Source organism: Eubalaena glacialis, chromosome 18 (genome assembly GCF_028564815.1).
Source record: "Eubalaena glacialis isolate mEubGla1 chromosome 18, mEubGla1.1.hap2.+ XY, whole genome shotgun sequence".
Classification (NCBI taxonomy): Eukaryota; Metazoa; Chordata; class Mammalia; order Artiodactyla; family Balaenidae; genus Eubalaena; species Eubalaena glacialis.
The window spans coordinates 58,689,938-58,714,254 of record NC_083733.1 but is presented as its reverse complement, the minus strand read 5'-3'; the positions used below and the strand labels follow the sequence as shown (position 1 = coordinate 58,714,254).

At 51.2% G+C, this 24,317-nt stretch overlaps 1 protein-coding gene across 2 annotated transcripts; it reads left to right on the top strand.

Moving 5' to 3' along the window:
• Positions 1-503: 503 nt before the first annotated feature.
• XRCC1 (X-ray repair cross complementing 1) lies at positions 504-23,896 on the top strand. 2 transcript variants are annotated; one of them, XM_061172621.1, is made up of 17 exons: positions 504-639; positions 1,496-1,588; positions 10,803-10,913; positions 17,132-17,290; positions 18,205-18,279; positions 18,376-18,481; positions 18,679-18,788; positions 18,870-18,975; positions 19,235-19,493; positions 19,801-19,917; positions 20,806-20,899; positions 21,058-21,190; positions 21,519-21,573; positions 21,667-21,803; positions 23,022-23,112; positions 23,514-23,589; positions 23,695-23,896. In XM_061172621.1, exons 1-17 carry the CDS (start codon positions 589-591, stop codon positions 23,806-23,808), a joined length of 1,887 nt encoding a protein of 628 aa, XP_061028604.1. In that variant the 5' UTR covers positions 504-588; the 3' UTR covers positions 23,809-23,896. The 2 variants fall into 2 exon arrangements, with proteins under 2 accessions (XP_061028604.1, XP_061028605.1); XM_061172622.1 differs by lacking the exon at positions 10,803-10,913.
• Positions 23,897-24,317: the final 421 nt, after the last annotated feature.

Genomic DNA, 24,317 nt, shown 5'->3' with positions numbered 1-24,317 from the left:
AGCCCTTATTTAGGTTCTTTACCCACTCTCTCTGCCTCAGGCATAAGCTTGAGAGATCAGAGATTGTGTGTGTGTGTGTGTGTGTGTGTGTGTGTGTGTGTGTGTGTGTGTGTGTTGGTGGCGGGCATGGGGAGGGTAGCCAGCAACCGGTGGAGAGGATCCTGTTGCGGTAGGCTTCAAGCTCCCTGCAAAAATCCACTCCGATTTGCTGGCCTCTTGCTTTCCAGGCTTCAGTTGGGGTGGTGAGGATGGCGAATTTCTTCTGGGGACCAGTCCTGGAGGCCACGCCAGTTGCTAGGCGCCCAGAAAACCTAGTGTGAAAGTCACCGGGAGGAGGGGCTAGAGAGCGGTTTGGCCAGAGGGAGGCGGGAAAAGCTCGTTGCTAGGCAACTCAGCCCCTCTCGCTTCTCTCGGGAGAGGCGCACTGGGCTTGCGCAGTGTTGACGCGACCTCCGGCGCGCCGCTGTTTGAAAGGCCCGAGCGTCGTGCGCTTGCGCAGTTAAGCCCGCGCAGGGCGCCCCAGCTGTCTGCACCCTAAACTCAGACCCTCCAGCATCTTCTTGGTCAGGCGAAGCCCACGACGTTGACATGCCGGAGATCCGCCTCCGCCATGTGGTGTCCTGCAGTAGCCAGGACTCGGTGAGGGACTGGCGTGGAGGAGGTTGGAAGAAGTAAAGGAATTCTTGAGGGGGCTCTGGGAGAACTTTTGGAGTCTAAAAGGGGTTGAACAATAATCAGTATCCGGGCTGGGAAGAAAAAAGAACTTTATTTGGGGTCTTAGGAACTGATATTAGAGAGACACAGATTTCCGTAAAACTGAAAGAGTGTTGGGAGAGAGAGTCAGGGGCTTATGAGGACAAAGGTCACCAGGTGGTTAAAGTTGTCTAGAGAGAATTGTAATTGCCTCTGATACAAGAAATATTTGGCTTTAAAAAATAGGCTGTCCTGAGTTACTTTAGGGTAAATGTCCCATAAATAGATAGGCCGTCATGAGTTACTTTATGGTAAGTGTCCGATAAGTATCCTGAGTTTCTGGTAGATGTTCTGGATGCCTGTGTTTACTGCAATAAGTGGTCAAAAGGTCACATTCCATCCAGGCTGAGACCTGCCTGGTCACAATTCCTCAGTGGCCTCCCAGCTCCATTTTAGAGGAGTCCTTTTAGCACTACCGACTTCATTTTGATTTTCCTTTCACAAAAGGGACTTGGTGGAATTCTAAGGAGGGTCATGGGAGAATTTCTCAGAGGCCATAAGGGAATTCTAGAGAGATGTGGAATAGAGGAACTTCCAGAGAGAAAAGGAGGGATAGGGGAGCTTCCTTGGAAGGCCCAGGGGTGAATTTCCAGGGGAAAATGCTGTAGGGGACTCAAGGCAGAGTGTGTGGGGATTAATAGGGAAGCTTAAATCCGGGGGATCTCAATGGAATAATCTGAGAGCTGGGGACCTAGCTCTCATCTCTGTACCCTAACTTTCCCTTTCCCACTCTTCTCTCCAGACCTACTGTGCAGAAAACCTTCTCAAGGCAGACACTTACCGAAAATGGCGGGCAGCCAAGGCGGGCGAGAAGACCATCTCTGTGGTGCTCCAGGTGATTCTACCCCACCCCCCCATCTCCTTAATAGGAGTCTGGAGACCCAGGGTCCCGACTCTGCTCTGGAGTTAACTGGCAGTGAGTTGAGGCACTTTCCCTTTGGGCCTCAGCTTCCTCACCCGGAAAATGAGCAGTGTGATCCCTGTGCCCCTGAGCAGGGGAGAAAGGTGATCCAAGCACTAGGCCAGGGATGAATCGGTGTGTGGCCCAGGTAGGTTGCTGCTACTTTCGGGGCCTCAGTTTCCTCAGCTGGAACAGAGCGAATCATTGCCATGTATCCTGCCTTCTAAAGTCTCTGGGCTCAGGGCTGGAAAGTGTCTCATATCATCTAAGCCAATCGACCTCATTTTATTTTTTTATTTTAAAAAATATTTATTTATTTATTTGGCTGCGCTGGTCTTAGTTGTGGCAGGCGGGATCTAGTTCCCTGGCCAGGGATCCAACCCGGGCTCTCTGCATTGGGGGTGTGGAGTCTTAACCACTGGACCACCAGGGAAGTCCACAATCAACCTCATTTTAAAGATGAGGAAACTGGGGCATAGGGCAGGGCGAAGTGAAGTGGCCAGTCTAAGCTACCATGTCTGGAATGCTGAGCGCTTTGGTACATTCTCTGTGAAGTTGGAGGGAGGCAAAGAGGAAAGGGTAGCTTGACCCAGGATGGTTACAGAATTCCAAACAGGCTGTTCCTCTCCGGCATAAGAAACTTGTGGGAGAAGCAAGCTAGGTGTGTTGCCAAGCATCTGCTCTTTGCCAGGTGCCGCCGGCCTCGGTGTTTTACCTGTGTGACCTGACTCTTCATGGAGTTGGATAATGTAGGGGCTGTTATCACCACCAATAAATGGCGGTGCTAAGACCTGAACCTATTGTGGGTGTTCTTAGCCACTCTGTCACGCTGCTTTGTGTTCATACCTTGGCTTTCTTGATTTTGGCCACATTCCTCCCTTCTGAATGTAGGGGGTGTTTGGGGACGGATGTTGGGGGCAAGGCTTACCTGATTGAGTTATAACATATTATTGTCTCTCTCTTGCCCAGTGGTTCTGAAAAAGTTTTGGTTCACAGAACCTTTTGAGAATTAGGGAGAATCTGAGAATTCTCTTCCCAGGAAAAATACACAGACCCACAAGATTTTCTGAATGATTTTAGGAATTTAAATATTTCCTAGGTCCCTAACATAGTAAGAATAATGAGAGCTAACATTTATTCAACATTACAGCTGCCTGGGAATTCCCTGGTGGTCCAGTGGTTAGGACTCCATGCTCCGAGGGCCCGGGTTCAATCCCTGGTCAGGGAACTAAAAGAACAAAAATTACAACTGCCAGTCACCATTCTAAACACCTCACGTGGGTTAATTCATTGAATCCTCATAAAAACCCCATGACCTCGAGTCTTTTATTATCCCCTTTTACAAGGAAGAAACTAGGCCCAGAGAGGTTATACAACTTGCCTAGAGCCAATGTTTTTTTATTAGTCTTGGGACATGGATTCAAGACCCCACATGTTCTTCTTACTCACCCTGTGACCTCAGGCAAATGGTTTCTTTTCTCTGAACCTGTTTTCTCATCTGCCCATTGGGAATAATGTGATCTGAGCCCAGGGTTGTTGTGAAAATCCCGTGATGTAATGTTTGCAAAAGTGCCCTGTCAGCAGGCAGGTGTTTGTGTAAAGGGAGGGATTCATGTGTTAATTACTGGGCGATGATTCTGCTGGGCTCTCTTACGATCAGGAACATTCCATTTGGGTCTGCACCCCAGTTGCAGTGGGAGCAAGAAGAGACAGGATGTGGGGAGCGAGGGAGCCAGAGGAGCCAGACAAGGCACAGGGTTCTCTGGCCTGGGAGACCAAAGGGGATATTGCAACTGTCACCAAAGTGGGAAACCTCGAGAAGGGGCAGCTTGAGAAGGTGATACATTGGTTGGGATGTCCGAGTTTGCTATGACTTTGGGACATCCAGGGGACAGCTAGCGATTGGACGTGGAGCTGGAGATAGGGCTGTAGGAGTTGTCAGCACAGGGACAGACCCTGGAGACTTGGGAGTGGATGGATTCATTTGTTCATTCATTCATAGAAGCGCCTTCTGTAGGCCCAGCACTGTTTTAGGTACTGGGGCATAGTGCGGTGGACAGCACAAGACAAACGTACGTCAGTCCTGTGGAGATTTTACGTTGGCAAGGAAAGACTGACAGATTAATAAGTAAAATGTATGTATGTCAGGTGATGAGTGCTAGGGAGGAAATTACATGGTTAAGAGAAGTAAGGAGGGACTTCCCTGGTGGCGCAGTGGTTAAGACTCTGTGCTCCCAATGCAGGGGGCTGGGGTTCGATCCCTGGTCAGGGAACTAGATCTCACATGCGTGCCGCGACTAAGAGTTCGCATGCCACAACTAAGGAGCGCGCGGGCCACAGCTAAGGAGCTGGCGAGCTGCAAGTAAGAAACCCGCCTACCGCAACTAAGACCCAGTGCAACCAAATAAATAAATAAATATTAAAAAAAGAAAAAAGAGGAATGAGAAATGCCTCCAGTGGGAGATGAGGCAGTGGCAAGAGGTTTTTTCTAAATAGGGGGTTAGGGAAGGCCTTCCTGAGAAGCTAACCTTCAAGCAGAGTGAGTTATGCAGGTACCTGGGAAAGAAACAGAGTCCAAGGCAGGCTGGCGCCTGGTAGGCCGGTGCCTGGCTGGTGCCTGGCTGGTGTCTGGCGGGCTGGAGGGACAACAGCAAGCCCTGTGTGTGGGTGGAGCGGAGTTGACAGGGGAGAGGGGTAGGAGCTGATGGGGTAGGGGTAGAGGACCCCTAACCTACGTAAGGCCTAAAAGCCATTGTAAGGATTTAAGCATTTACTCTGCATGAGATGGGAGCCGTGGAAGACCTCTGAGCAGAGGAGGAACAAAATGTGACTTAGGTTCTCACAATCTTTTATTGATTGATTGATTGGCTGTGCTGGGTCTTCGTTGCCGTGTGCGGGCTTTCTCTAATTGCGGGGAGCGGGGGCTACTCTTCGTTGCAGCGCGAGGGCTTCTTATTGCGGTGGCTTCTCTTGTTGCAGAGCACGGGCTCTAGGCATGCGGGCTTCAGTAGTTGTGGCTTGCAGGCTATAGAGCGCAGGCTCAGTAGTTGTGGCGCACGGGCTTAGTGGCTCCACGGCATGTGGGATCTTCCCGGACCAGGGCTTGAACCCGTGTCCCCTGCACTGGCAGGTGGATTCTTAACCACTGAGCCACCAGGGAAGCCCCCTCTCACAGAATCTTCTGTGAGGTTTCCAGGTTGAGAATAAACTGCAGGGGAAAAGTGCTGGAGCAGGCAGCACTGTCACAGCAGTTGTCGATTTATTTCGCGTTGGAGACCCTTCGGAAAATCTGATGGCATTTGGCAGTTGCCAGCATGCAGGGTGACTCCAAACTCACCGAATGCTAATTTTGGTTCTTTTCAACCAAGTGATAAGCGGAAACTTCAGGACACCAAGACACGTAGATTGATCTGTGGATTTTCCTACTACTGTGTATTTTTTTTCCCCTCAAATAGTATCTCACGGTATCTCTGTATTACCATCTGGGGTTCAGCCCTCTGCTCGTGACAGCCCCACACGCCTTTTTCGTTTGCAGTGGCCGAAAGAGGCTCTGTCGCCAACCCATCACCTGCTCCCAGGAGGGCAGTTCCAGCCTCTTTGCTAACCGCTCCTGGTCCGGTGGGAGTGGCGGAGACGCAGCCCAGGTGTAACTCCCGTCCCCTGGATGCCGACGTGTGTTCTTTAGAAAAAATGTTCAGTAGCAAGGTGGACACGTTCTGTTTCTGTTTTTCAGTGGTTTTCTCATCACCCAGTTTGCCACTGTGGTGGTTTAAAATTTTTTACCTTCTTTTGACATGACACGTGTGTACAGCAAAGCATACAGTCCAGTGAATCATCACAAACTGCAGCCCGTGTACTGCCAACCAGGTCAAGGAACAGAACACGCCCCCCTCCCACGTTCCTTCCTGTCACTGCCTCCCGCAAGGGTAACCATGACCCTGATTTTTAACAGCATGGATTAGCTTTGGCTGGTTTTGATTGTACATAAATGTAATCACACGGTATATAGTACTTTCACCTCTGGCTGCTCTTTTCTTTCCCAGCATTGTTTGTTAGTTTCATTTTGTTAGTTTCATCCTCCTTGCTGGGTGTGGCTGCATAGTATTCCATTGTTGGAGATAACCACTGTGGTTTTATTAACTTTACTTATCAAATGGGTGTTATATACATATGGTGCATAACTCAAAAGGCACAGAAGGGAGGGTATACAGTGAAAAGGAAAAATTCCTCCTCACCACCTGCTTCCATTCCCTACCCCCGCCCTCCCGATTTCTGCTGCCCAGGTCTTCCCTCCTGTGGCAACCACTGTGAGCAGTTTCTCATGTGGCCCCCGGGTCACTCTGTCCACCTACAAGCATATATATCCACCCCTCCCCGCCTTTTAAAAAGTACACTGTATGTAAACAGTCCTCTCCCTTGTTTTCTTCCAAGAAACTGTATCTTGGAGATCCATTGTCATGGCATCAAGTTCTACCTTATTCTCTTTAATGGTGCATCAAGTTCTATCTTATTCTTTTTAATGGTGCATCAGGTTCTACCTTATTCTTTTTAATGGTGCATCAAGTTCTACCTTATTCTTTCATGGATGTGGAACAGATTTTTTGGTTGTTACATTGGAGTAGAGTTTATTAACAATGTTGTGTTAGTTTCAAGTGTACAGCAAAGTGATTCAGTTATACAAATACATGTATGTATTCTTTTTCAAATTGTTTTCCCATCTTTTTCCATTCTTTTTTTAGGTTATTACAGAGTATTGAGCAGAGTTTCCTGTGCTGTACAGTAGGTCCTTGTTGGTTATCTATCTTAAATATAGCAGTGTGTACATGTCAATCCCAAACTCCCAATCTGTGCCTCGCCCCAACCTAGCCCCTGGTAACCATAAGTTCGTTCTCTAAGTCTGTGAGTCTGTTTCTGTTTTGTAGATAAGTTCGTTTGTATCTTTTTTTTTTTTTATAGACTCAGCATATAAGCAATATCGTATGATATTTGTCTTGGAACAGTTTTTTTAATAAGATGTCTCTGGGACTTTGCAAACCTTCCATGTCTCATTTCTTCCACTGTCGTGAATTCTGTCTTCCTGGGAAAGGTGCACACAAACCTGGGCCACAGATGACTCATCTTGTGCTTAAGTCTTTCTCCTTACTGAACACTCACTTCTTTTTTCTTGAGATAAAATTCACGTAATGTAAAGGTCATTATTTTAACCATTTAAAGTGTACAATTCAGGGTTTTTTAGCATATTGACAATGTTCTGCATTCATTACTGCTGTCTAATCCAGAACATTTTCATCAACCCAAAAAGAAACCGAAAACCATTAAGCGATCACTCCCTACTCCCCTCTCCCCAGGTTGCCGCTGGCAACCACCGATGTACTTTTTTTTAAATAGGGAATTCAATTGTTTATTTTATTTTTTTTCACTCAAGTGAATTTACTGAATTAATCTGCATTTAACGCTGCTGGTGTACATTTAAATCAACACTTGATATTAACCTTCTTTTTAATTTTTAAATCTTCAAGAAAAAAATATATTACTATTTTAGTTTAAACATAAAAAAAATATATTCATTTATTTATTTATTTTTATTTGGTTGTGCTGGGTCTTAGTTTTGGCAGGCGGGCTCCTCGGTTGCAGCTCGCCGGCTCCCCATTTGCAGCACATGGACTCCTTAGTTGAGGCCACTGAGCTCCTTAGTTGTGGCTCGAGAGCTCCTTAGTTGCGGAGGCGGGCTCCTTAGTTGTGGCATGAGAACTCTTAGTTGCGGCATGCACATGTGATCTAGTTCCCTGACCAGGGATCAAACCTGGGCCCCCCGCATTGGGAGCATGGAGTATGAACCACTGCGCCACCAGGGAAGTCCCTCCAATTTTTTTTTTTTTTTTTTTTTAAATTACACTATACTAGGTGTGCTTTATTTATTTATTTATTTATGGCTGTGTTGGATCTTCGTTTCTGTGTGAGGGCTTTCTCTAGTTGTGGCAAGCGGGGGCCACTCTTCATCGCGGTGCGCGGGCCTCTCACTACCGCAGCCTCTCACTATCGCGGCCTCTCTTGTTGCGGAGCACAGGCTCCAGACGCGCAGGCTCAGTAATTGTGGCTCACGGGCCCATTTGCTCCGCGGCATGTGGGATCTTCCCAGACCAGGGCTCGAACCCGTGTCTCCTGCATTGTCAGGCAGATTCTCACCCACTGCGCCACCAGGGAAGCCCCCTCCAATTTTTTTAAATTGAAGTATAGTTGATTTATAATGTTGTGTTAGTTTTAGATTTTTTTTCAGATTCTCTTCCGTTATAGGTTATTACAAAATATGAAGTATAGTTCCCTGTGCAATACAGTAGATCCTTGTTGGTTTTCTACTTTATATATACTAGTGTGTATATGTATCACTGATGTACTTTTTGTCTCTATGGATTTGTCTATACTGGACATTTATATAAATAAGACCATACAATATGTGGCCTTTTGTGTCTGGCTTCTTTCACTTAGCATCAGGTTTTCTGGGTTCCTACATGTTGTAGCTTAGATCAGTGCTTCATTCCTTTTTACAGCTGAATACTGTTCCATTGTAGGGAATATCATACAGTGTGTATCCATTCATAAACTGATGGGCATTTAGGTTGTTTCCATGTTTTTATAAGAGATTTTTTTATTTATCAAAAGAAAGACAGGGGAGTATATGTGTGTGTTTAAAGTAGAAGTAGTCGTATATGAAATAAGAACCATTCATTAAAATACAAATATGTACATCCTACTAAATGGAGGGCCCCATGCTTTAAATGTGGGAGAGGCAGAGATTTTTTTTTTTTTTCAGCCACGCCGCACGGCATGCGGGATCTTAGTTCCCCGACCAGGGATCGAACCCTTGCTCCCTGCAGTGGAAGCTCGGAGTCTGAACCACTGGGCCGCCAGGGAATTCCCAAGCTGTTGAGTTTTTATGTCAAGGATTGAAACTGGGGAATTGGGAAGCAGTGTTAGCTTGTCGTCAGGCAGTTGGGTCTGAATTTCTCTGCCAGTCACTAGCTATGTGTGACATGTGAGCCATTTATTTACCTGTCTGAGCCTCAGTTTCCCCATCTGTAAAGCTGGGAGAGTTACAGACCCTTCCTTCCAAGGTGGTTGTGAGGATTCAGTGATGCCTGGCCCAGGAAGAGCTTAGCTAAGTGTGGTAGACAGAATAATGCCCCCCAGTAGATATCCACATCCTAATCCCAGAACCTGTGAATATGTCCTTTACGTGGCAAAAGGGACTTTGTGGATGTGATGAACTGAGGATCTTGAGATGGTGAGATTGGCCTGGATGATTGGGGTGGGGGTGTGTGTGTGTGCAGCGTAATCACAAGGGTCCTTGTAAGGGAAGGAGGGAGGCAGGAGAACCAGAGTCAGAGGAGATGTGAAGACGGAAGCAGAGGTTGGAGCAATGCCATTGCTGGCTCCAAAGATGGAGGAAGGGGCCACAGCCGAGGAGTGCAGGGGCCTCTAGAAACTGGAAACAAGACAAGGAAACGGGCTTCCCTGGTGGCACAGTGGTTAAGAATCCCCCTGCCAATGCAGGGGACACGGGTTTGAGCCCTGGTCCTGGAAGATCCCACATGCCACGGAGCAACTAAGCCCGTGCGCCACAACTACTGAGTCCGCGAGCTTAGAGCCCGTGCTCCGCAGCAAGAGAAGCCACTGCAATGAGAAGCCGGCACACCTCAATGAAGACCCAACGCAGCCAAAAATAAATAAAATAAAATAAATTAAATTTTAAAAAAAGCTTTAATAATTTTTTAAAAAGACAAGGGAATGATTCTCCCCCAGAAGTTCTAGAAGGAATGCAGCCCTGCTGACACCTTTATTTTAGCCCAGCCAGGCTGCCTGGGCGCCAGCTGTGTGACCTCAGGGAAGTGATACAACCGCTTCCTGCCTCCATTTGGTTACGTGTGAAATAGAGATAATAACAGCTCCTGTCTCACAGAGCTGTGGGGCGGAGAGAAGATACAGGTATTACGGGTCTGCCACGTCTGAGCACTTAGATGTCCGCTGCAATGGCTGTGGGTTGTGGTTAGTACGTGTCATCTAGACTCCCTTCGGAAGGAGGACTATTATGATGACCCTCCCCTTTCACTTGTGAGGAAACTGCAGCTCAGAGAGGTTATACGCCACCCAGGGCTGCACCGCTTGGAAGTGGCAGGGCTGGATTTGAAGTCAGGCTGGCCTCCCCAGAAGCCCAGGCTCCTTCCTTCCCTGGAGGGATGTTCCTGCCTGCAGCAGCGTGCAGGCAGTGTCCGGGCCACCTCCCGACTGGGAGGTGACAGGGCAGATCGGACTGTCAGATGATCCTGGTGTAGGGTGGCAGACTAGGTACCTTTGGGGGTCGTAGTAACTTGTCATTCTAGGAGCCAAATAAAAGATCCCCAGAGTGGAAAGCAGGAGGCTTGCTTCAGCCGTTCCTAACTGCCTTCCACCCCCACGTGGCCTTTACTGTCAGACAGAAATGGCAGAAACTTTGGGGGAAGCCATCCTACAGTCAGCTCTTTCCTTCTTTTGACAAATAATCATCAAGCAGCGACTAATATTGCCTCCTGACTGGCAGTGGCAGGGTGCCTGCTACATGCCAGGCCCTGAGGCCGTAGTATTTATGTGCGTAATCCTAGGTAGGGTGATCATCCCCACTTTACAGATGAGGAAACTGAGGCTCCAAGAGGTGAGCTGACAAGGCCATAATAGCTAGCATGTGGGAGAGCTGGGTCTCAAACCCAGGAATCAGTGGTGAGCAAAACCAGACTAGGCCCCTACCCTCAGGGAGCTTCCCCGGAGCCCTGTGTGATTGGGGTTGGGGGGTGACAGATGTGCCATTTGTCTGCATAGTGCCACCAAGGAGAGCTCCGTGGTGGCGGGTTAGAGGCCCATCCGGCAGAGTCTGGCGGAGTCAGGGAAGTGGGTGTGGGAGCTTATGCAGTCGGTCGGTGAATATTTTCGAGCTCTGACTACACCCGGTGCTGCGTGCAGGGGACACAGTGGCCCCACTCAGCCCTGTCTTCACTGTCACCGAGTTGACTTTGCAAGGAGACAAGGGGGCCCGGATGGGGGTCATCCATCTTCCGAGGTCCCGCAGGGAGCTGGGGAGGCAGAGCAGCACTGACAGTGCGCTTTCCCGCCCCTGCAGTTAGAGAAGGAGGAGCAGATACACAGCGTGGACATCGGGAACGACGGCTCGGCCTTCGTGGAGGTGCTCGTGGGCAGCTCAGCCGGAGGGGCCGGGGAGCAGGACTACGAGGTAAGCAGGGCCTTGAGGTGGGCCCCCTGCTGATCCCTGCCCCAGGTGCCCCCAGCGAGGCCCCAGGTCTCCAGGCGCCAGGCCAGGGTGGAGGCGAGTCACACTGACCGTGGCCCTCTGGAGGAGCCCAGGGTTCCAGGAGACAAAGAGCAGACCCAGGTGATGAGCTGTGTGCGGCAGGGACGGGGGCGCAAGGACGGGGCTGAAATTGCAACATGGTTGCAGAAACAACCAGAGGCACCTGTTGGTTCTACCATTCAGTCGCTGCTTGAGAGCAAAACTCCTTTTCTTCTGGTCCCAGAACTTCTCAGAGATGTCGCAGCCAATTGAGATTCCGAATTGCTTGGGGTGCCTCTCTTAGTTACTTTATTTGTGACAAATGTTTACAAGCCTTTTGCTCTATTACAAATACAGTAAGTCCCTTACATATGAATGAGTTCCGTTCCGAGAGCCCGTTCGTAAGTCCAGTTTGTTCGTAAGTCCAACAAAGTTAGCCTAGGTACCCAACTAACACAATAGTATAGTACTGTACTGTAATAGGTTTATAATACTTTTCACACAAATAATACATAAAAAACAAACACAAAAAATAAAACATTTTTAATCTTACAGTAGAGTACCTTGAAAAGTACAGTAGTACAGTACAACAGCTGGCATACAGGGACACATTCGCATCTTTGAAAGTTCACAACTTGAAAGTTTGTATGTAGGGGACTTACTGAATTTTAAAAATTGGCCCAATCCTTTTTTTAACCGGTTGAATGAATTCGAGCCGGAGTGGTGAGATCATAATGAGCCAGCTGGTCAATCAGCGAAATGATTTTGGGTAAAAATAAACCTACTGTGAAAAAGAGAGGTTACAATTTTAAGTGAACAAATCAGTTTTCTACAAGATATGGTTTTTTTTCTCGCAGTGAGAAATTGTTTTCAATTGAGGTATATTTCGCATATAATAAAACGCACAGGTCAGCGTTTTGACAGATGTACACACCTGCATAACCGTCCCCCAGATCAAGGCGTAGAGCATCGCCGGCCTTCCTGAAAGTTCCCTCGTGTCCCTTTGCAGTCACTCCTCCCACCCTCAGCTCAGGCCACCACTGATCTCTTTCCTTGCCTGTCCTAGAATTTCACATAAGTGGAATTTTATAGCATGTGTTCTTTTTTTGTGGCTGGCTTTACTCAACATACTGTTTTTTTGATGTTCTAACATATCATATATATGTCAGTGGTCTGTTCCACCTTATTGTTGAGCAGTCTCACTGTAAGTGTAGATCTCAATTTGTTCATCCATCCTTTTGTTGATGGGCATCTGGGCTGTTGCCACTTTTTTTTTGGCCATGCTGTGCAGCCTACAGGATCTTAGTTCCCCAACCAGGGATTGAACCCAGGCCCCAGCAGTGAACGTGCTGAGTCCTAATCACTGGACCGCCAGGGAACTCCCCACCACTTTTTTTTTTTTTAATAAATTTATTTTATTTATTTATTTTTGGCTGCACTGGGTCTTTGTTGCTGCGCGCGAGCTTTCTCTAGTTGCGGCGAGCGGGGGCTACTCTGTTGCGGTCCGCGGGCTTCTCATTGTGGTGGCTTCTCTTGTTGCAGAGCATGGGCTCTAGGCGCGCGGGCTTTAGTAGTTGTGGCATGCGGGCTCCGTAGTTGTGGCTCGTGGGCTCTAGAGCGCAGGCTCAGTAGTTGTGGCGCACAGGCTTAGTTGCTCCATGGCATGTGGGATCTTCCCAGACCAGGGCTTGAACCCGTGTCCCCTGCATTGGCAGGTGGATTCTTAACCACTGCATCACCAGGGAAGTCCACCACTTTTTGACTATTATGAAAAAAGCTGCTGTGAACATTCTTGTACAAGCCTCTGTATAGAGATCTCTTTTAGGTAAATGCCTAAGAGTCGAATTGCAGGGTCTTCAGGTAGATATATGTTTTAACCTTATTAGAAATGGACAGTTTTCCAAAATGGTTGTACCAGTTTATATTCCCTTCAGCAGTATATGAGTTCTCTTTGCTTCCCATCCTTACTTATACTTGATATTGTCAGTCTTTTAAATGCATGCATGTTGAATTTTATCAAGTGCTTTTTCCACCTTACGAGGTACATTTTAACCAGTGAGGTTTTCCTTGAACACACATTCTTATTCTAAAGGTTCTAGGGAATTCCCTGGCGATCCAGTGGTTAGGATGCCACGCTCTCACTGCCGAGGGTCCAGATTCCATCCCTGGTCGGGGAACTAAAATCCCACAAGCCGCGTGGTGTGGCCAAAAAAATAATAATAATAAAATAAAAGTTCTATAAGTTGTAAAAAGCCAAACTAAGGCACATTATGTTTTGAAGAGTTTATTTGAGCTAACAATTCAAATCAGGCAGCCAAAACTGAAAAATGATTAGGGGTGCTGTGTGGATGGGCTAGGACAGAGATGTTTAGAGAGAAAACAGGGAAGCAAAGCAAAGCAATTATTTAATTGGCTAGAGCTTAAATGGTTCCCTTACTTGGGAAAATCTAGTGACTTGGCTATTCACGATTAGTTGATTTCATTTTCTTAGATTTGAGTTCACCAACTCTGGCTTAGATTTTGGTTGGTTTACTTAGGCTACCTAAGGCACTAGAGTCACTGAGTCTAATGGCCTCCTTGTTTAAAATTTTAAATAAAATCAGCAGTCTTTGGAACTATAAAAAAAAAATTTTCTGTTCTTCTTGGCAAACAGATTTAGATCAAAATTCTACTTTATAATTATGGAAACAGAGTAAGTGCATTTTTAGCTAAAACTTTATCTAATCGGGCGTGTGAATCTTTATTATTCTTATCTTATCTACCTAGAAAGGTGGAATGGTTAGCTTAGGGCTTGATCTTTTCAGAGTCTGAAAACCCCTATGTCAATAGTCTCCCATTCTCTCAAGATTTTTAATTAAACTTCTGCTGGAAGTTTTGTTATAACTCCTAGCCAAGACTGAATTAAAGACTCTGGGCCTTATAAGGTCTGGCTTCTGCCCAGAGACTACATACGGTTGGAAGAGCCAAGAAAGAAAAGGAAAAAGGGCCGAGCAGGGCTGGTCCGTGTTGATGTCACCCATACAAACCAAGCCAAAGGCACATATTTTAATAACTAGTGACATTTTCTACAAAATCATCAACATTAAAAAAATATATTTATATACTTATTTATTTGTTTATTTAGCTGCACTGGGTCTTGGTTGCGGCATGCGGACTTCTTAGTTGCGACATGTGGGATCTAGTTCCCTGACCAGGGATCAAACCTGGGCCCCCTGCCTTGGGAGCATGGAGTCTTAACCACTGGATCACCAGGGAAGTCCCAACATTTTTTTTTTTAACCCCTCCAAGTTCTGCAAAGGGGATATCTAAGCTTGCAAGGTTAACACAGTCTAGAGAATAAAGGTTTAATCTTAGAACCTTAAAGACAGTATTGGATAATAAAACAACTGGAGTTGTTTTCTCTTCGCAATGGATGGGAGGAGAGTATATTCAGAGGGAGGCTCCCCCTTAGTGTGGGTGGCAGCTGCCAGCCACAGCTTGTGTTGCCCCTTCATTTAGTCACTAGATGGTAATTCAGCTCTCCCATCGGCTCAAAATCAGCCCTTTTATAAACAAGTGTAGTCAAGGCCAGGGAGCTGGCTTCCCTTCTGTATAATTTTTGTCATCTTTGCTGTTTCCTTTTCATGATCAAGAGCTGAGCACAAAGAGATATCTAGTTACAGTCTATGTTTTTCTCAGAAAAAAACTTTTGTTTTCTAATTTCACAGCATGTCAGTTAGAAAAGAGACTAGGTAACAGATTATACCCAACTAAAGATGGCTTACTGCCTAAGAATATTTACTGTTTCCTTAGGAGGGAAGTCCAGCATTAGGCAGACCCAGAGTTGATTGGGCAACTGAACAAAGTCAGGGTGCTTGGTTGGGCACCTCTTGATTCTTTTGGTCTTGCCCACATGGTTACAAGATGGTTGCCATTGCTCCATCCATCACTTAGTAGCATCCAAAGCAGAAAGTGGAGGAGTGGAATGGCAGAAAAGCCGTGGTTTTCTTCCATCCTCTGTTTCTCTTTAATGAAGAAGGAAAATCTTTCCCAAAAGCCTCCAGCAGCCTTCCTCTTAACATCGAATTGCCCATCCTTGGACCAGCCACTGGCAGAGGAAATCAGACCACTTGGACCAATCATGGTTCATCCCTTAGTGTTGGGCACGCAGCTCTTCCACTGCTTTTCAAAACTGCCTGGTCAGTTTTTGTTCCTTCATCATACTGTTTATAGCTCCGTTTATTTCTTTAGACTATTAAACAATTACTTTTATATTGCGTGTTTGATAATGTCAATATGTGCAGTCTTTGTGGGTCTGAGTCTGCAGTTTGTGGTTTCTGCTGACCCTAAATCATGGCAGCCTGTTTCCTCATGCCTCATGGGTGTGTGTGTGTGTGTGTGGGATTGTTAATTCTGCTTTTGGGGAAAGTATCTATGGGAATTCTTTGAGGGCCTGGTTTGAAGTACATTCCTCCAAAAAGGATTTGCCCCGGCACCAGGTAATACTACATACATGGGACCACTTGAAATTTTCACCTTGGGTTTTTCCACGCAGATAACTAGTGTGGATTTTTACTCCAAATCCTTGAGAGTACAGACCTGCGATTAGGAGTCTCCAGAGAGAATTTTTCAGCTTTTCTCTGCTGTCCCCCCAGAGCTAAAGCCTTCCACTGACTCTCCCCACAAGGCACATTTCTCCCTAATTTACCCACAGAAGGTGTTGCCCTTTGGAGAGGCCCAGCTCTCTGCTCTGTGGCATGGTCCCTAAGATGCCTTTCTTCTTGACTTGGAGCACAGGCTTTCTTCCCTGGTCTCTCCTGCTACCACCACCTGGAGCCCTTTAAAATCAAGCTCTCTGCCACCTGGAGTCAGCAACGGGGCAAACACCAACATCATTGCCACCCACTGTATCAGTCAGGGTCCCACCAGGAGACTGAAACCACACCAGTTAGTTTAACAGAGAGAATTAACGTAAAGAATTAGTAACGAGGTATTGAACTGAAGAGGCCAGAAGACTAAGGTAGGACGCGGAAGCAACTGCAGGGAGCAGTCACCACCCTTAGGGTTGGAGGAACAAAAGGAAGAGGTTGGCATGACTGAAGGGTAGATGTTTTGAAGCTTGGAGGTGGGGCCCTTGGAGCTGAAACTCAGACCCTGAGGAAGGGGAGCTCCCTGGCTGGTTCAGGTATGTCCCTGAGAGGGTGCAGTGAGGCCAGTTCTGCAGGTGTTGGGAAGCTGCAAACTGGATTCATCTGCCGCCCCGGGGGAAGAACAGCTGCAGACGAAGGAGCGAAGCACACCTGGGCGCTGCTCGGGGGATCTGCAAGAAGGCTCAGATCCCGCCTCCCTCCTCCAGCCTTGCAGCCTGTCTCTCTAGCTCCCCCTGCTGGCAGAGCCTGACAAGGTGCAGCTGGAGATTAGAAATGTCCCCAGCATCCCAGAGCTGAGCCACCAAGGGTGGGGTGTTTTGTTTTGTTTTGTTTTTCTTTTTAAAATATTTTTTGGTTTTTCATATTTTTTATTTTTTCTATTTTATTTTATTATTTATTTATTTTGCTTGTTTTTTGAGGGCGGGTTTGAACTGAGAGACAGTCACTTAGTAATGGGTGCAGCTCCCCTACCTCTTTGGATTCTGCACTGTAATTTCTGGCCTCGAATACTTCCCTTCTGCTGACTCAGGTGTGCATTTCAAAAAGGTGTTTGAGGGAATTCCCTGGTGGTCCAGTGGTTAGGACTCCACGCTTTCACTGCCAAGGGCACAGGTTCAGTCCCTGGTCAGGAAACTAAGATCCCACAAGCTGTGTGGTGCAGCCAAAAAAAAAAAAATACAATAAGGTGTTTGAATATTGTGCCAGTCATTGTGAATATCCTCTGCTGGGAGGGCTCCTGAAGCTCCCTATCCTGAGGGTTCCCGCCATGTGGCCAGATGTGGAAGACTCTGGAAGAATTTAGAGAAGCGTGGTTCAGATCTGGGAATAGAAGGATCCCTCTGGGGCCTGTGTCAGGGAAGGACTGACTGGAGACCCAGAAATGAGAAGGGTCTAGAGGCCTTGAGGCAGTTGAGGTACAGCTGGATCTGGCGACTCCCTGGTCCCTGCTCAGGCCCCTGCCCTCTTCCAGCCCCTAGGAGGTGTCACTGAAACCAGCCAGGCCTGGTTCTCATCCTCTGTGCCTTTTCCCAGGTCCTTCTGGTCACCTCGTCTTTCATGTCCCCTTCCGAGAGTCGCAGTGGCTCAAATTCCAACCGCGTTCGCATTTTTGGGCCCGACAAGTTGGTCCGGGCAACAGCAGAGAAGCGCTGGGACCGCGTCAAAATTGTCTGCAGCCAGCCCTACAGCAAGGTATCCAGGGTGGGAGTGGGGTCCTTGGTCCTGAGCCACGAGAGAGGCGAGAGGCCGATGTTGAGTCCCAGAGGGCTGGGAGGACCGGACAGTTGGTCTCCCCGTGGGATTTCAAGGAGGCTGGGTCCCTGCATTCTCTGAAATTGGTTTGAGGTCCTCCCCATATAGGAATCTTCGCTTCCTGGAGGAAGATTAGGAAGGATGACCTGCAAGACCTCAGGGGAATTGGGAGGGGGAGCTGCTGACTCGTTGGAGATCGGGCCTCGTAGAATTGGGCCTCAGAGTTAATATCACGAGATCTGGAGTCAGAACGCTGGTTTAAAACCTGGCTTCTCCACTCCTTAGCTGTGTGACCTCTGGCTTCAGTTTCCTGATCCTTATGGGGTTGCTGTAAGTTAGGGATGCTAAGCTGTGGTGACGAGACCCGAGTATGTAATGACAGCACACGGTAAAGGTATACTTCTTATACCTCTGGATCTGTCCCGGGAGGTGTTTGGCCAGTCATCCCGGACCCAGTCTCCTTCCATCTCATGGCTCTGCATCCACCCAGCAGAGGGGGAAAGAGTCTGGAGCATTTCTGAGTTCCAGAAGTGATACCCAGCCCTCCCTCCCATTCCGCAGGCAGGAATTTGGCACGCAGAGTGGATTCGCTTAGGCACCCAGCAGCCTTTGCCGGATGCTCTGAGGCTCAAGGAGCTGGTGCATGTAAAGGGCTTTGCACCGAGCCTGACCCCAAGTTAGGGCTCAGTGACAGCTTGCTGTTATTATCCTTGTCATTATCATGGGGGCACTTCCCCAGATGTGTGTGTCCATAGGAGGGAAAGAGCCAGAAAGGGGTTTCTGTAAATAAAAGGGATTGGGGCCAAGCCTTAGTCCTTGGCCAGACTCCCTGATTCCCACCCCTCCTCTCCCAGGATGCCCCCTATGGCCTGAGTTTTGTAAGGTTTCACAGCCCCCCAGACAAAGAGGAGGCCGAGGTCTCATCTCAGGTAAGCTCTACCTGCCACCGCCCAGAGCCTTCTCCCCACCTCTTCACCCCCACCTGCTGACAGCCCTCCCACTGCGCTGACCTTGTGGGACCTTAGAAAGTGACCAAGCTCGGCCAGTTCCGCGTGAAGGAGGAGGATGAGAGCACCAGCTCCCTGAGACCCGGGGCTCTCTTCTTCAGCTGGATCAACAAGACCCCCCCGGGTGAGTGCGGGAAACCTGGGTCCTGAATGAGTAAAGGCCGGGGGCCTGGACTCCTGGGTCTGAGGGAGGAGGGGCCGGGGGCCTGGACTCCTGGTCACTTCCGGGTCTTGGGAACAACACTCTGTGTTCCATGGATAGGAGCCGAAGGGTCTGAGGGTCCAGCCCTCTCAACCTGGCTCCACTTTCTCCCTCTGCAGTCGCAGCCAGTGACCCAGCAGGACCCAGCTATGCAGCTGCTACACTGCAGGCCTCCAGTGCCGCCTCCTCGGCCTCTCCGGCCTCCAAGACGGTAGGCAGCACCTCCAAGGTGAGATCATCGGACACTGGTGGGGTGGAGAGGGAGGAAGTGAGCTGGAGGCCTCAGCCCATCCCACCCCCTCATCCTCAGGAGTCCCCCAGAGGCAAGAGGAAGCTGGATTTGAGCCACGAAGAAAAGAAGACCCCCAGCAAACCGTCCGCCCAGCCCTCACCACCCGCCCTCAAGAGACCCAAATGTGAGCAAACTGGATTCCTTGTTCCCACAGGGGCCTGGATCCTGGGTCTGGGGGAGGAGGGGCCGGGGGCCTGGATCCTGGGTCTGGGGGAGGAGGGGCCGGGGGCCTGGATCCTGGGTCTGAGCGGGGAGGGGCCGGGGGCCTGGATCCTGGGTCTGGGGGAGGAGGGGCCGGGGGCCTGGATCCTGGGTCTGAGGGGGGAAGGGCTGGGGGTGTAGCCCTACACCTACTAACTGAATCCACTCCTTGGCCTCCCCAGTGCCAGCTCCCACCCATACCCCAGCCACCGCCCCTGTCCCTGCCGCAGCACGGGGGGCGGCGCCAGGGAAGCCCCGAGGAGAAGGCGCTGAGCCCAGGGCCCCCCGCGCCGGCCCGCAGGAGCTGGGGAAGATCCTCCAGGGTGTGGTGGTGGTGCTGAGCGGCTTCCAGAACCCCTTCCGCTCGGAGCTCCGGGACAAGGCCCTGGAGCTGGGGGCCAAGTATCGGCCAGACTGGACTCCAGACAGCACCCACCTCATGTAGGCCTGCGCCCCCTCCCCACACTCCCCGCTGCCTCTCCTCTGCCTCCCTTCGTCTCCTCCGTGTTGCCTTCTCTCTGTTACTTCACCTCTCTGTATCCTCTGCCTCTTGTTCTCTTTCTTTTCTTCCCTCTGATTCTTAAGTCTTGCCCTCGGCCTCCCTGTGTCTTTTCTGCTTCTCCCACATCTGCCCCGTGTCTCTCCCTGTCTCTCTCTGTCTCTCTCTCTCTCTGTGCCCCTTGTCTCTCTTTGCTCTTCACCTCTCAGATCACACCAGGCTGACACCCTCCATTCCGCTCCCTGCCAGCTGCGCCTTTGCCAACACCCCCAAGTACAGCCAGGTCCTAGGCCTCGGAGGCCGAATCGTGCGGAAAGAGTGGGTGCTGGACTGTCACCGCATGCGGCGGCGGCTGCCCTCTCGGAGGTGAGGCCTCACCGTGCGCATGTGGTTTACACACGCACACCCCGACCCTGCCCCTTGTCCCCATGCTGGGCAGTGTCAGGGACCTGGAGAGAAATCAGGCCGGGCCCTGCTGGCCCAGAGTCACCAGACTTCCCACAGGAGGAGGGGCCGGGCCGGGAGACACGGCGGGGGCAGGGGGGGCGGTCCGTGCAGGGCTCTGGGAAGTCTGCTTAGTGAAGGAAAAGGACACTGCAGGCTGGAGACACAGCATTCCCAAAGCCTCAGGGCAGAGAGCAGAGTGTTGGGACCCGTTCACGTTCCTTCACCCGAAGCCCCTGCTCGACGCCAGGCTGGGCTGTGCAATGCTGGCCCCGGACGTCGGGTCCTGCCCTCGAAGGCCTCTGACTTCGATGAGGGGCCGGACTTAGCTCTCAAACAGTTTGGAGGCAGGCCCAAGGGGAGGACTGCAGTGAGCTAGGGGTCTTCACGGGAGAGAACAGGTTTGCCAGGCTGAACAGAGGCGGAGAGCATGCCTGGGCGGAGGAGCCAGGGTTGGGTCAGCCTGGTGTGTGCCCGGAGGAGCTGCAGGGGCACTCAGCGCCTAATGAGAAACTGACTTTGATTCTCAAAGGGGAGAATTATTTCTGGTTTTTTTTGTTGTTCTCTTTCTGAAATGAGTCATTTCTTCCCGAAGAGGGAAGGGAAGCCAGGAAGTGCTCTGGTCTCCGGTGTGGGTGGCTGGGGGTCTCTGGGGCCCTCCCTGGAGCTGGGAGGAGGGGCCACGATGGCCACCCTGAGTATTTAGTAAATACTGAATAAATAGCCAGTGCCTGTTGCTTCCTAAGCCCCCTCCCCACCTCCCCCGGAGGACACATCTGCTGTTTGTCTGAGGCCTGATTCCTCCCCCAGGTACCTCATGGCTGGGCCAGACTCGAGCAGCGAGGACGAGGGGGGTTCTCACGGCGGCAGCAGTGGGGATGAAGCCCCCAAGCCTCCCCGAAAGGTCTGATGCCCCCGGCCCGGGCAGGGGAGGGTGGAGTGGGGGGGTGACATGGGTGTGTCATGGTACCCAAACTCTCCACTCCCGCCTCCTGCAGGCGCTCCCCACTCTCACACCCACGCTGCCCCTTCCGTCCTTGCTGACCCACCCTCCCTCCTCAGCGCCCCCAGACCAAAGCCAAGCCCTCTCAGGCAGCAGGACCTAGCTCACCCCAGAGACCCCCAACCCCAGAAGAGACCAAACCACCCTCACCAGGGCCCCAGGAAGATACCGACACCAAGGGGGAGCAGTCAGGTCAGAGCCTGAGGGGGGAGGGGCCGGGGGCCTGGATCCTGGGGCTGAAGGAGGAGGGGCCGGGGGCCTGGATCCTGGGTCTGAGCGGGGAGGGGCCGGGGGCCTGGATCCTGGGTCTGAGGGAGGAGGGGCTGGATTCCAGGCAATGGATCTGGGGTAGAGGGTGGCTGTCCCACCCCCCACAACCCCGAACTGGATTTGGAGGGCCACTGAGGCTGGGGGTTGGGATGCCTGCATCTGTGCTCAGGCGTGAGACTGGGAGGGAAGGTTACCGGTCTTCCCAGAAGAGAAGGCAGGGGCCTCGCATTGACTAAGCTTCCATTCGCAGAAGGACAGGACAATGGGGCAGAAGATTCTGGGGACACCGAGGATGAGCTGAGAAGGTAGGGCTTGGGCTGGGGGTCAGGGTGGCCCTGGCCGTGGGGGGAGGGGCATCTGGTCTGCATGCTCCTACCCCACCCCCTTGGCCTCTCCAGGGTGGCTGAGCAGAAGGGACAAAGGCCGCCCTCTGGCGAGGAGAATGGCAAGGACCCGTACGCAGGATCCACGGATGAGAACACGGACGATGAAGGTCCCCCGGAGTCTCCCAATCTGCCGATTCCCGAGCTCCCAGGTGGGAAATCCTCCCTCCTGATGTGGGATTTGGCCCTGTTACTTCTCTGCCATGACTTGCCCCAGCCCGTCCTGGGATGGCTGCTGCCCCCTGTGACTTGTCTTCCAGGCTCCTCACCCCCAGTCCCTGGCCTTTGCCACCTCCTTGTCCTCTTAGGCCTGTTCCCTTCCCTTCAGCATCCTCTCCTGACTTCCCTCTCTGTCCCTGTCCTGACTTCTGCTGTGTCCACTTCCATCACAGCCCAGCCCCAGGCGAGACCCCCTTTGGCTTTCCACTCCCTCACGCCGGGGGCCTCCCACTCCCTAGGCTTCAGGATCACCCAGGGGCTTTTAAAATCTGCAGGTGCCCAGGCTCCACGCCCCGGGTTCAGCTTTGTCAGTGTGTGGCGGGGCCTGGGGAACACAGGTGCTGTGGGTGCTGATCTCTGTTGGGACCTACGTGATGCCAGCATAGTTATTCGTCACCCCAGACATGATCGCGGGGGGCGTGGGGCAGGGCCAGGTCAAGAATGAAAGGAGAGGGGAACTGCCCTGGCGGCCCAGTGGTTAAGACTCTGGAGTCTGTGCTCCCATTGCAGGGGGCGCGGGTTCGATCCCTGGTCAGGGAACTAAGATCCCACATGCTGCGTGGTGAGGCCAAAATAAAAAAGAGAGAATGAAGGGAGAGCCCGGCAGTCAGAGGGTCTGAGCAGAGGTGAGGGTCAGTGGCCACTGGAAGAAGCTGTTTCTGCCCTGTTCCTCATGGGTGATGAGCAGGAAAGTACTTTGATCCTCCAAAGCCCCAAACATGGCATTGGCAACTTGATGGAAAATCGTGTCAAACTGGAACGAAGAACCACCCTGAGGGTCAGAGCCAGAGAAGGCGCTGATTAAAAAGGAGTGGGACAGCCATGGGAGGAAGTGGCAGGATGTGAAATTTCCAAGCCAGGCCAAGCTAATGAAGTGATTGACCTGGTGTAAGAAACATGTTGCAATAATAGTAATTGCGTCTTTTATCATTCTTGCAACAAAACGGAGCAAAACTCCCCAGAGGCTCAGATGGGCCTGGCCGGGAACCACTGCTTGTCATGGATTATTCCCGTGCCAGGGGTGTACACGGACACCCCTCCGGCCGCTGCGCCGGCCTTGCTGTCCTGCCTCTGCGTGTTCTGTGGCTCCTGGCTGGTGCCCTGGGACTCCAGGGGCCTCACGCTTGGCTCTCCCGCCATCTCCCCTGCAGACTTTTTCCAGGGCAAACACTTCTTCCTGTACGGGGAGTTCCCGGGGGACGAGCGGCGGACGCTCAGCCGTTATGTCACAGCCTTCAACGGGTCAGTCTCCGGGGACAGGGGAGGCAGGGGAGGAGGTGTGGTAGGTCGTGGGGAGAAGGGCCAGCGGGAGGATGGAGAAGGGCGTACCCCCGGGCTGGGCACAGGCTGTGGAGTCCCGTGCCAGTCCTGCTCACTCTGTTGGGCAGCCCTGGATGCATAGCTTCCCGTTGGGTTCCTCTTCTCTAAAGCGAGGCTCCACAGTGCCCTTCTGAAAGGATTGGCGCCTGCGGGAGCTGTCGGTTTCGGGGCTGTGGCGAGCCTGGCACGTGGGAGAGTGGGCGACCCACAGGCGGCCTATAGGGGACGTAGGTGGGGATGGAGAATGGCCTCTGAGGATGGTTGGGGAGTAGGGTGTCAAGAGAGGGGACACCGATTCTCTGCCTCTTTTCTTCTCCTGCCAGGGAGCTTGAGGACTATATGAGCGACCGGGTACAGTTTGTGATCACGGCACAGGAGTGGGACCCCAGCTTTGAGGAGGTGAGTCCTGAAGGGGCAGGGAGAGGGAGACCAAACCTGCCCTAGCATCCCCCCGACCCCCTCCTGGTTCACATGTTCCTGCATGCACCCCACCCCACCCTGCAGGCCTTGATGGACAACCCCTCCTTGGTGTTCGTCCGTCCCCGGTGGATCTACAGTTGCAACGAGAAGCAGAAGTTACTTCCCCACCAGCTCTACGGGGTGGTGCCCCAGGCGTGAAGTATGTGCTCATACACACACGGGTTTAATAAAGGTGACTTGGTGTGGAGCGGCTGCCCCTCTCACCCGTGTCTCCCAGAACCCACAACAGGTTCCCAGCTTTCTGTCTTATGTCTGGTTTTGCTTCCCCTCTAAAGGCCGGGTCTTTGGGCTGCCGAATGACTCCTGTGCTGGGGTCCCGGAAAGAACGAAGGGCTCTCTATCTGGGGTCTGGTAGGGAAGGAGCTCTTTGTCACTTCTTTGGGGCCCCTCCCCCCTTTGGTGGCAGGTGGCAGGGAATTAGGAATCTGACACTCAGCACCACCCTCAGCTGGTCTGACCCCCCTGGAGCCCATTCCTGTGTCTCGGTTGTCCCTCTGGGGGTCCTGGACTGGAGGCTGGCATATTCATGGGATGGGCCTCTCTCTCTCTAAGTCTCAGCTCTCTGGGCCAGGGACATCTCCCTTTCTCCAGGGCTCTCAGAAGTAGCTGTGAAACCGTCACCAGCCTGGTTTGATATCACCTCATTT

Excerpts from the sequence above, each read along its gene's own strand:
- XRCC1 (XM_061172621.1), top strand. The coding sequence starts at position 589 with ATGCCGGAGATCCGCCTCCGCCATGTGGTGTCCTGCAGTAGCCAGGAC. Across the intron at positions 10,914-17,131 it reads CCGGGGAGCAGGACTACGAG|GTCCTTCTGGTCACCTCGTC; the intron begins GTAAGCAGGGCC and ends GCCTTTTCCCAG. Across the intron at positions 23,590-23,694 it reads GGGACCCCAGCTTTGAGGAG|GCCTTGATGGACAACCCCTC; the intron begins GTGAGTCCTGAA and ends CCCACCCTGCAG.